At 37.9% G+C, this 12,359-nt stretch overlaps 1 protein-coding gene across 4 annotated transcripts in view; it reads right to left on the bottom strand.

Annotated features, from left to right (window-relative positions):
• The window catches only part of LOC126162821 (tRNA-uridine aminocarboxypropyltransferase 1), a 32,345-nt gene extending 24,351 nt beyond the window's left edge, over window positions 1-7,994 (bottom strand). The window contains exons 1-2 of one of the 4 annotated variants that reach the window (XM_049919568.1): window positions 7,624-7,994; window positions 5,847-5,987 (exon numbers count right to left, since the gene is read on the bottom strand). In XM_049919568.1, the coding sequence (XP_049775525.1) occupies window positions 5,847-5,987; window positions 7,624-7,812 (330 nt within the window). In that variant the 5' untranslated portion in view covers window positions 7,813-7,994. The remainder of the gene's footprint in view (window positions 1-5,846; window positions 5,988-7,623) is intronic. The other 3 variants (XM_049919569.1, XM_049919570.1, XM_049919571.1) reach the window with 3 other exon arrangements.
• Between the last annotated feature and the right edge of the window lie 4,365 nt (window positions 7,995-12,359).

Below are 12,359 nucleotides of genomic sequence, written 5' to 3'. Positions count from 1 at the left end.
TCAGTTTCTTCTTCTAATATTTTGGCTGAATACCATCCAGCCATCTTCAGAGTGAACCAAGGTGACTAATACCCCTTTTAAACTTGAGGACCCAATCACTGCAGATGCAGCCACAGCTACACAAGGTGCCAGAGACGTTGGTAGGCAGCAAAGAAGTGTAACATATGCATGGAATTTAAATCTATGGCTATGCAGCTGATACACACGGTGATATTGATGTGTCACAGAGAGCTGTACCATCGCGACGACTTTGTGATTTAATTACAGAAACTGCCGGATTCCATGATTTGTCCAAGCTGAAGCCACTATCTCTATTAATTAAATTTGTCGCCAACGGATTTTCAATTTCTTCTTTCACTACCGAGTCCCAGAAAGATAAAGTCAAGGATAAAATTTCGACATTATCATACACCATAGAATACTCAGGGTCAATACAGTGTTCTGCCACTGCAGATTTATTAGGCTGTAACAGACGGGTGTACCTGTGGTGCTCTGTGCACCTCTCCTGGACTGTACGTGTCGTCTGTCCGATGTATGAATGGCCACACTCACAGGGGATCTTATAAACCCCACCATCCTATTTTTGATGAAAGTCTTTCCACATATGGCAGGAAAGCCATGGATTTAAAACTTTCCGTGTCTTCGTCCGCTTTTCTTGTGTCCACTGTTGATTTCATTTGTAGTGTCTTACGTATCTGCTGGGGAGAGTACCCACTGGCTTCAAAAACTCTTCTCAGGTGTAGAAGCTCGTCTTCCAGACTGCTCTTGTCAGCAATGATGTGTGCTCTGTGTACTACAGTTCTGAGTGCACTCATTGTCAGCGAAGGATGCTGGCAGCTATTTGCATTTAAATATAAATCCGTATGGGTTAGTTTTCGATACACTGCATGTCCCAAAGTGCCATCATCTTTGCGCCGAATCAACACATCCAAAAATGGAAGACATCCATCTTTTTCAATTTCCACTGTGAATTGAATTTGTCTGTGGATAGAATTCAGATGATTTAAAAATTCTTTCAGCTTGTCTTCACCACGGGGCCACACTACAAACATGTCACCAACATACGTCCAAAACACTGTAGGTTTCAAGTTAGCAGATTCCAGCGCTTTCTCCTTGAAGTCCTCCATAAAAAAGCTGGCCATCGAGGGTGACATAGGACTACCCATGGTGATACCATCAGTCTGTTCATAAAATTCATTATAGAATAAAAAATGTCAAGGTGAAAACATGTTCAAATAAAGCTGAAATCTTTTTATCGAAAGTCTTTCTAATGAGAGAGAATGATTCCGAAAGAGGAATCTTTGTGAACAACAACACTACATCAAATCTGACTAACATATAAGAATTTTTCAGTTTTAGTGAAATCAGTTTGTCAATGAAGTCCACAGAGCTACATATGTGATGAGCGCATTTTCCCACCAGAGGCCTTAATAACATCACTAAGTGTTTGGCACAATCGATGTTACTCACTTTCGGACATAGCGGAACACCATTCTTGTGGATCTTTGGAAGTCCATAAAGCCTTGGAGGAATTGCACCACTTGGTTTCAATCTTCATACAACTTCTGGTGGAAGGAGGGAGGCATTCAGAAGGAAAGCAGTCTTCCTTACCACCTGGTTGGTGGGGTCTTTACTGGTCTTCCGGTATCTGCTGTCACTCAGTAAACTGTTAATTTTTTCATGATAGTCATCATAAGACATTAAGACAGTGGCATTACCTTTATCAGCTGGAAGAACCACTGTCTCAGAATCCTGGTGAAGTTTACACAGTGCAGCCCTCTCTGCCACAGATATGTTAATCCTTTGTGGGTGAGCCTTCATAACTGCTCAACAAGTTTCGCATCTTACTTGTTCTGCTGACTGCAGTCATTCATACATCGGACAGATGACACATTCAGTCCAGGAGAGATGCACAGAGCACCACAGGTACACCCGTCTCTTACAACCTAATAAATATGTGGCAGAGCACTGTACTGACACTGTGCTCTCTATGGTGTACGATAATATCGAAATTTTATCCTCGACTTTATCTTTCTGGGACTAAGTAGTGAAAGAAGCAACTGAAGTTTGGTTGGCGAAGAATTTAATTAATAGAGATAGCAGCTTAAGCTTGGACAAATAATGGAATCTGGCAATTTCTGTAATTAAATCGTAAAGACTTCCCGACGGTACATCTCTCCATGACACATCAATTTCACCGTGTGGATCGACTGCGCAGCCAGTTTTAATTTTCATGCATATGTTACACCTCTTTGCCACCTATCAACGTCTCTGGTGCCTCGTGTATCTTTGGCAACATCCGCAGTGGTTCGACCCTCGAGTTTAAAAGGACAGAGCAAGTGCTGGAGCGTTAGTCATCTCAGCTCACTTTGAAGATGGCTGGATGGTATTCAGCCAAAATATTAGAAGAAGGAACTGAATTTATGTGGCTACACGCCCAAAATTTTATGGAACATCTTCCAAATTAATCATCTGCTATATTTGTCAAATCCTCCTTGTGTTTCAGACCAAAATGTTCAGAAATGTAAAATTGTACACTTTGCAAATGAAAAACACACTATCCTATGGCTATGATACCAATGAATCAGACAATCCATACGAACACCTGAGTGTAGGCTCAGTCATGGGTAAAGCACGCAGTAGTTTTTGGTTTATTGGTAGAATAATGGGGAAATGCAATAAATCTACATACACAAATTGGCTTACAAATCACTCGAGTGACCTATTCTAAGAACACTGCTCAAGTGTGTGGGACCTATACCAAACAGGACTAACGTGGAATATTGAATGTATATACAGATGGGCAACACGAATGGTCACAGGTTTGTTTGACCCATGGCAGACTGTCACAGAGATGCTAAAGAAACTGAACTGGCAGACTCTTGAAGATAGGTGTAAACTATCCCAAGAAAGCCTACTTACAAAGTTTCAAAAATTGGCTTGAAAAGATGACCCTATGAATATACTACAACCCCTATGTTTGTAGCACACACAGAGGGATTCTTCCTATGCCCCAAAAGTGAACAGAATAGAAAGAAACCCTAACTGGTACAATGGGACATATGCTCTGTCATGCACTTCACAGTGGTTTGCGGAGTATAGATGTAGATGTAGCAGAAAAAAATGCAATAAACATCTACATAATTTCTAAGTTTCAGGTCAGTCTTTTCCACTTTTGTAATAATACCGTCACTTCTTCAGTTTGGCTAATACTTCTTTATTTTGTAATCCACAATCGTGCTTCATTTTTCTATCCTTCAACAACAGAATGTTCGTAGAGGTTTTACTTAACTATTTGCCCTTTTCTGTAGACTGATGGTAAAAGAGATTCCGCCATTATTATTATTACTTAAGGGTCAATATATAACATCAGAAAATACATTCCATTGTTGCAGCTTTCTGTCACATAGTGGAAGCCCATCACTTAAATTCTTCTATGACATGCCTTCAAATTATATCACTTTCAATGTTTTTCTCAGAACTGGAAACAGACAGAGACATGCAGTTTGTTTTAAAATATGCATGCACTCATTGTGAGTGTGTGGCAGAAATGGTAGCATTGTACAGTACATCATGCAGAACTCTAGCAGCAGTGGTGAGAGTGAGAACTGTTTTTGATAATTAAAATAATGTTTTCATTACAGGAATAGCTTGTAATCATTCGTTTCTCCCATTTGTGTCCTGTGACACTGATTGAATTTCACTGCCAGCCGAGTGAGATATGCAGTGAGAGTGTCATGAATGTGTCTAACGTACAATCATGGGTGTGACAGTTCAAAGAAGGCAGAATGTTGTGCGGCGACAAACCAAGACAATGTCAGTCTCACACCAGTCAGTCTGATGACACGATTGAGTATGTGGAGAAATTTGTTTTGGAGGATTGCAAAATAAGTGTGAAACACATTGCCTTCAAAGTTGGTATTTCCATAGGATCTGTGCACACAATCCTGCATGAATATCTAAAAATTTGGAAAGGGTCCATAAGATAGGTGCCACGAATGCTGACAGATGATGACAAGGCTGTGCATGTGGCACATTGCTGGCAATGTTGACATGTAACGGAGGCAAGAATAGGACTTCCTTTTCATCAATTGTGACAATGTATGAGACATGCAAGATGTTTTCAATCATGAATTGAAGCGCCAGTCGGCTCAATGAAAGCACATGCACTCTTCGCCACTAAAAACCTTTCAGGTAAGTGCCAGTGCTGAAAAAATTAAAGTGGCCATATTCTGGGACAGCAATGGCGCAAACCTTACTCATTCTGTTTCAAAAGGCACTACAGTGACAGGTGCATCCCACCAAGATGTTTTGAAGAATAAGCTATGTACAGCATTTCATGCTGAAAAGGCTGCACGTGTTCTCTTTCACCAAGACAACACACCACCCCATCAGGCGAACGAGACACTGCAGTTTCTTCTTCATCAACAACAGTGAGGTGATTTCCCATGCTCTCTAGTTAGCTGAGCCGTCTCCTATAGACTTTTGGTTGTTTGCAGTAATGAAACACATACGCCACAGTCGCATATTAACACTACTGCATCAGCGATTTTCTGGTGATAAAACCAGACTCCTAAAGAAGTGTTTGCAATAGCTATGGAATCACGGCGTTGGTGTGAAAAATGTTTATGGCTGAATGGAGATTATGTTAAGAAGTGACAAGTTTCACTGTTTTCGTATTATTAGTTTGTAACAGAAAAAAACCCGAGATGTTATAAGTTGAATGTACCTAATAACAGCTTACATATGTGACTTTATTTCCTACATGACAAAATTTAACCTGTTTCGTAAGTGCTCCTCCCAGCTCTAATATTTCATACAGTATTTTTCTTTCTTATGTTGTTCCTCAATACTTTAGCTTATTCTTAAAATGAAATCTGTTGTCAGTTAACCCATTAACTTGTAAAAGTTGTAATGAATTTTCTTTTTGCTTTTTTGTACAACTTATCTTTCTGTACACATCAAAGCTATTTTTAGCTCACAAGTAATAAAATCACCACAAGTTTTCTACACTGACATGTTCATTATGAAACAGACAGCTCCTTGAATTATTCCCACAGCCACTCTTAAGTAGCCAATCACCATACAATTTCCCTTCCACTTGTTTTTGTTTAAAATCCCTTGTAATGGACTTCACTATTAATTTACAAGAAGAGCAAGACTGTTTTCAACAACAAGTAATAGAAACCAAATGAATAAAGCCATTTATGGATGAAGTTAAATATTCAGTACTAGTCACCGGATCTGACCTGTGGTGTACAAAACATTCAATAACATCATAAACAACATTGTGACTATAGGCCTATATGGGCTAAGCTTCAGATTAGACTGTCACCACAACCAGGTATTCTACTCTTACATTCTTCGCTTTTGCCAACTCATAATTAAATCTCACCTTGCAACTTAATCTAGAACTTGAGCTAAACTAAAGATCAGTCTGTGTCACTACAACTAGGTTTCTTGCTTTCACATTTGCTGGTTTTGTCAACTAACAACTGAACTTTGAGAATAAGCACCAAAAAGGTAACATCACCGCAGCCATTACATTACATCGCTGGTCAAAGTCGACAACTAGAATTGAACTCTTGACCCCCCACCCAAATTACCGTTTTTAAAAATGTTTGTTCTGTAGCATTCAGACAATTTTAAACCACTGCACGCAGGATTATGACTACGCCAGAATGAGAAAACGGGTAAATTGCACACTATACCAATTGTCCAATGCCCAGAAGTGACAATTTATAGCATCAGCGCATATGTGGAAGCCCAAGTTTCACAGGAAACAAAACAATTGAATACTAAATCAAGAGGCTGGCATGGTAAATACACCTGAAAATGTAGTTTACCTTCTCTTCCTCTTCATAGTGTGGTATATCTGGATACGTGTAAATCTTTACGTCATCTGGAGCAAGAATTGCAGCATGTGCAGCAGTACTTTTCCCATCAATTTCACGTGCATGTTTTATTATATCAACCTTCACCGGCAACTGTAAAATGCATCTGATTAGTGCTTCAAAGAAATAACTAATGCATTTTGAATCAGTAACTGTAATAACATTATAATTATATTGTTATATATTTTTGGATTTCTGTAAAAAATTTAAATCTGTTGCATTACCAACTATTTTCATATAAAATAACTATAGTACATTCCTGTCTGTTGTTACACTGTCACAACTCATAGTCATTAATGGCTACACAGGAATTCAAGATGTCAGAACCTTATACTTTGTATGTTATGGAATAAACTTCAGTGTTTAAAATAAATTTTTTACATGGCAGGAAATTACTATTTGAATTGTATGAGAAAGCTCTCCACAGGCATAGTGCAAAAGTCTACTCAAATAGTTTTCACGTATAGCCACAAATGTGAGCCGAAGATCGAAGCATCACAGCATCAACATGTGCGACTCTGGGGCTCTCCTTGTGGAATGAATGAAATGACATTTGAATCATCTAAGAATCATGTCTTGTGACGCACACTCTGCTTAAACAGAAGGTTGGAGGAAGAAAATATTTTCAAAGCAGAATTTACAAAAATTTTCTCAACAAAACATTTTTGTTCTTTATTTAAAAATTAATTTATCCATGTTAGGCCTAATGGCAATTGGGTTCTGTGGCAGTGGCTTAAATAACTTGTAAAACTACAGCAGCTATCCACTTTTTCCAGACCTTTATTTATGCCCATCTTCATCAGTACAACATTTTTTGCTGACTGTGTTGGTAAGTTGGCCACATGTTGAACGATACGCTGCATCAATTCACCAGTTAGGCTAAAAGTGTAAATGCTGTACCCATATGTACAAAATTAAGGTAGAATAGAATGCAGATGCAGCATTCAAATTGAAACCAACAAAAGCATTGTAAAATATATATATATATATGGCCAGCTGCTCTGTATCTCCACAAAACTGCTTATATGTTGGCACTTATTAGCACTAAGCTCTTCAGCTGTGAATATTTATATATGAATAGCTAGTGTACTGTATCCAAGGCACAATTTTTTTCTAATTAGGACTGTTGATTTTCTATTTTGGTTCTTTAACATATTCTTGTATATACACAACTTCCTGGTGTAGGCAGCAACACAAATATAGTAAATTTTTTATGATGATCAGTGGAAGTGGTGGGCTAATACGTATAACCTGCTGTGAGCACTGTTAAGTAGTTGAAAATGTTACAGAAGATGTAATTTGTTCATAAAATGAGATATTTATACTCAGCTACATGACACACGCTAGTCAATAAATGTAATAACTATGAAAAATGTTTGGCTTGTAAAATATCACTGGACACAAGCTAAGCAGTACAAACTGGACACACTTTTGGAACAATAGGCCTATTTGTGTCTGGTGAATGATACAATTTCCAATTGAATAAATAATGTATGCCGCAGAAGAAATCGTTTAGTATTAAAGGAGTTACTCATTTTTATGCGCTTTCACAACAATCTCTCGCCAACAAATGATAATTAAACAATTAAAGTGACTAGGCCTAGGCTAAAAATGTGCGAAGATTTATGGAAATCTCCAATCCGATTCATTTAAGGAATCAAGCAGTATGGTAAATTATAACACCACTGCTCATCGCTGTAATTATTTAATGGTGTGATAATCTGCTCACCTTTACCTTAGGAATGCGAGATTGTAACTCATCAACCGCAATATAACATGTGTAACAAAAATATTTTCTGGACTTCCCGCACTTACTACAGCTGCTTCGCTCATCGATATCGTCCAAAATCATCCAGTTACCTATTTTCATACCTTCGAAAGGATCATCGTCCGGGGCAGGGTGAAACTTCGGATTCATTTTCGTTTCTGAATGTATACGGAATGGTAACAGGTTTGTGTTGGGGTTCTACAATTACACTTCAATCAGCTCACAAATAAGGACGACAACACGAATGCTAAACCTACTGCACAACCGCAAATACATTAACTGCAAAAACTATCGCTCACACCAAAACACAACAACACATCAACGTCTCTGGATATTCGATCAAGGAATTTAGCAATAGAAGGCAAAATTTTCCCTGCGATAATATTTTAACTAATTAATTATTTTATTGTATTGGCTTCTAGAATACAGACTTTTTAGCCATCACAATTTAAATCTATTGATAGTCTTACAAATAGCAAGGTAACATTTGTTCCTCGTTATTTATATATGTCTTCAGATACAGGTTGATATAAAGACACAATTGGATTTTATGTCTACTTTAGCTATAAGTCTGGTATTTTCCCAGATAGGTTAAAATATGCCACTCTCAGGCCTCTCTACAAAAAGGGGGACAACACAGATGTCAGTAATTATCGGCTAGTATCCTTGCTTGCAGTATTTTCAAAAATCTTCTAGAAACTAATGTACTCAACAGTGGTTAACAATCCAACAGTAATGGGATACTTAGTAAATCACAGTTCGGATTTCAAAAATGCTGTTCCACTGAGACAGCAACATACAATTTCACCGTTCACATAATAGAGTCTTTAAATAGTGAAATGTCACCAATAGGAATTTTATGTGACTTGTCCAAAGCATTTGATTGTGTGAACCACGACATTATGTTACAGAAATTACAATTCTATGGTATAAATGGAATAGCATATGAGTAGTTTAAGTCATACCTACAAAACAGGAAACAAAAAGTTTCTTTATATGGGTCAAGTGATTTAAATAAGTTTGCCACTTCATCTAACTGGGGTGAAATTACATTAGGTGTTCCACAGGGTTCAATCACGGATCCCCTTTTGTTCTTGATATATGTGAACGACATCCCTTCTTATCTGAAACAAGGAGCTAAACTGACACTGTTTGCTGATGATACAAGCATCATTATTAATCATTATTAATCCAGTAAAAGAAACTGCAATTGAAAATTATACAAATAAGGTCTTTGAAAAAGTCATTAATTGATTTCCTGCAAATGGGCTTGTTCTAAACTTTGAAAAACACAGTACATCCAATTTTCTGCTGCAAAAAGTACAGTTTCTTCAATAAATATAACACACCAAAAGAAGTCAGTAGACAGGGTAGGGCATACTAAGTTTTTGGATGTACATATAGATGAGAATCTTAATTGGAAAAATCAGATTTTGGATCTTCTAAAGCAACTAGGTTCAGCAACTTTTGCAAACAGAATAATTGCCAATTTTGAGGATATAGAAATTAGTAAGCTAACATACTTTGCATACTTTCACTCTCTGATGTCATACAGAATTATATTTTGGGGTAACTCAACACATAGACAAAAAGTATTCACTGCCCAAAAGAAAGCGGTTAGAATAATTGTCGGGTTCATAGTCGCACATCTTGTAGGCATCTTTTTAAAAGATTCAGAATTCTTACAACAGCCTCACAGTACATTTACTCACAAATGAAATTTATTCTCAACAACATGGACCAATTTAAAAACAACAGTGACATTCATGATTATAATACCAAAAAAAGAAAGACCTACACTATCCTTTACCCAATCTATCTTTGGCACAGAAAGGACTAAAATATAATACTATAAAAAATTTTGACATACTATCAGATGAAATAAAATGTCTGATAGACAGCAGTAATAGCTTCAAAAATAAATTGAAATCACATCTCCTTGACAACTTCTTCTATAGCATAGATGTATTCTTGAAAAGGAATAAATAAATCTATAAATATAGTATATGCATGTTGTGCCATTTAAGGGAATGGGGTGAATCATAGAAATATTAATGTTTAACACTGTACTGTAATATATATGTATATACATATTAAAAAATCTTGTTTCATATGTGCATTTCTTGTACACTTGACACATTCCAAATCATAACAGCTACTGTACTGTGGGATTGATCAATGGAACACGCAACCAACTAACTAACTATAGCATCATAGGTTCTCCTGATTGTGTCTCCGAGAATCAGGATTGTGCAAAGCGACTGGCAGTGACCACGTCTTAAGAGCTCCTTCAAAAAGTTGACTCTGTCTTTCTCACAGTGTCTACACTGAAATAAGATTGCCGCCGATACCCACATCCTATGTAAATGGGCAGGGAAAGAGCTATGATTGAGATGCATTCTCACAATGGATGTTACAATTTCCTTGAATATTTGGACTTCGCAAACCGTCGCTGCCTTGGTATCAACGTCTGTATATGTGCATAGATTTTACCTCTTCTTTTTTGACTTTCATTCCATTCTTCCTGCTATAAGAGAAGCGCTTGTTCTTTTACTATTAGAAGATATTCGGTGTATGGGAGTTTAATGACCATAGGTCAGAGCTTATCAGTATCGGAGAAATGCTGTACCTTCTGCTTTAAAAGGTGGAACGTATTGTCACTTATCCCACATATTATTTATATGCCTTCCATATACCTTTCTAATGTATGTACTGATGGAAACGTAAAGCATTCCGACAAAACCTCGATGCCTGAGTGCTGCAATATAATAAATGTAGAGCAGATAGCTTATTTTTGTCTTTCCAGTTTGCAAATGGCATGCTAATCTGGCTTAACACAAGGCAATGGCATCTTTTTTTTAAATATTGGGAACCTATAGTCTTCGAAATCGGTTTGTGCTTCTTCATTTGATCCTTCTGATACAGTTTCTGTTGCTGTCAGTCCTTGTACCATAACGGTTTTGCACGAAGTCTAGCGATCTGCACATTTTGATACTCCACACGCTTTTTCTAGACATGAATAACTGCGCTTAATTTTACCAATTCATCGTCAAAGCAGGTCGGTGTTGACGATTCAGAAGAATCTGGCACTAATATATGGAGAGTTGAACTGGGCTGCTTCTGTGCCATAGCGTGTTTTACAGCTTTAGACGGATTGTCGAACCTTTGGGATAGTTTCTTCTTCATCATCAGTTGAGGTGGCTTATTTGGAAAGTCAAACAATGTGGTTAACTGCATTCCACACGAGTTTACTATTGTCTGCATTCACGAACTGATTTTGTTCGACATGTAGCGGACAAAACTTAACGTTAGTATAAAGATAAACAGGGCTTTCTTCATAAGATCTTCTCGTCTGCCATTCACTAGCCATTTTCTGCTCCTAAAACGAACCATTAATCATCAATATACCTATAGTTTGCAGGCGAATCCTGACAATAAAGTTTAGTAACATGATGGTATGTTCCTCTCTGGGTTCTTTAGGAAACCTAAAAAAAGACAGATGTGGTATCTTCTTCCTGTTGTTGCTCCAATTTATTGTGCTACGCTACGCTCCCATTTGTAAAACACACTCTAAAAACCAAAATAAACAACTACTATTCCCTTTCGCTTTCACTATCGCCCTAATCTCAGCAGTTGAACTTACTGGCCGCTTGGCGCGCTGCTGGCGCAGTAGGCAACAAAATCGAGGCGAAGTGTCGCGATTGTTATGTTAGACTGTAGTTCACACATAAAAACGTCCTTCGCCCCGTCACCGCCCCAACGTCATACACACACGTTTCGAATAGGTCTCGCTGTTTGTCCCAAGGCCAATAGGAGCGCGTGGCGCCAAGTGTCCTTATCTTAAAAATGGTGCGTTGTCGACCTTCACAACGTTAGTAATTTTGGTTGCTAGTGGACCACCTATCCAGGGTTAAAATTTCGTGACACAATTTTTCTCCACCCTGTGTAATAGCGAAAGTTTCAGCCACAAATATGGTAGTGTCGCCTGGTAGTTGATTCTTTCTTCTGCAGATTCTGGACATTTGAAGGTGCATCTGGCATGATTTTCCGTCCCCATTTCTTGGGCCACCGGTAAATAGTTGATATCCTACCCATTTTTCTGACAGGTATGATGTTCATGAAAACTGCCCATATTTTTCTCCTTTGCTGGAAAATAAGACGTTTGTTACAAGAATATTGTGATAAGAGCTGTGGTAGCTATATAGGAACATTGGGAGAGTCTCACTTCGGTGTATTTTATTTTGTAGATATTTCCAGCGTTAGTATCGATTGTTGATATAAAACTGCTGTCTCCTCACATTTCTGTTATTCCCGATTTTAGATAGCATTTTGCATTTCTTTATCAGTGGATGTTTAATGCCATTCGTTGTAAGATATAACGATCACTCTTCTGCGAATATGCAAAGGCATTTCTGATGCTTTCCGAAGAAGAGCATTAGTGGGAGAAGAATGCATAGCTTCGAGGCAGATGCGTAAACTTCTGTACTGCACTTTATCGAGCAACGTTAGGTACCTGCTAGCAGCATTGTGATAGAACGTGCATCTATAGTCTATGCAGAAATGTATCAACTTGTGATATAGAGTGAGCAGAATGTTGGGGTGAGCCCCCCCCCCCCCCCCACCATACTCTTGTTACCGATCCGAAAATAATTCAATGATTTTTCCCATGTGGCTAACCCAACTCATTCTGGAATCGA

Source organism: Schistocerca cancellata, chromosome 2 (genome assembly GCF_023864275.1).
Source record: "Schistocerca cancellata isolate TAMUIC-IGC-003103 chromosome 2, iqSchCanc2.1, whole genome shotgun sequence".
Classification (NCBI taxonomy): domain Eukaryota; kingdom Metazoa; phylum Arthropoda; class Insecta; order Orthoptera; family Acrididae; genus Schistocerca; species Schistocerca cancellata.
The sequence above is the reverse complement of the archived record's forward strand: the minus strand, read 5'-3'. Positions and strand labels throughout refer to the sequence as shown.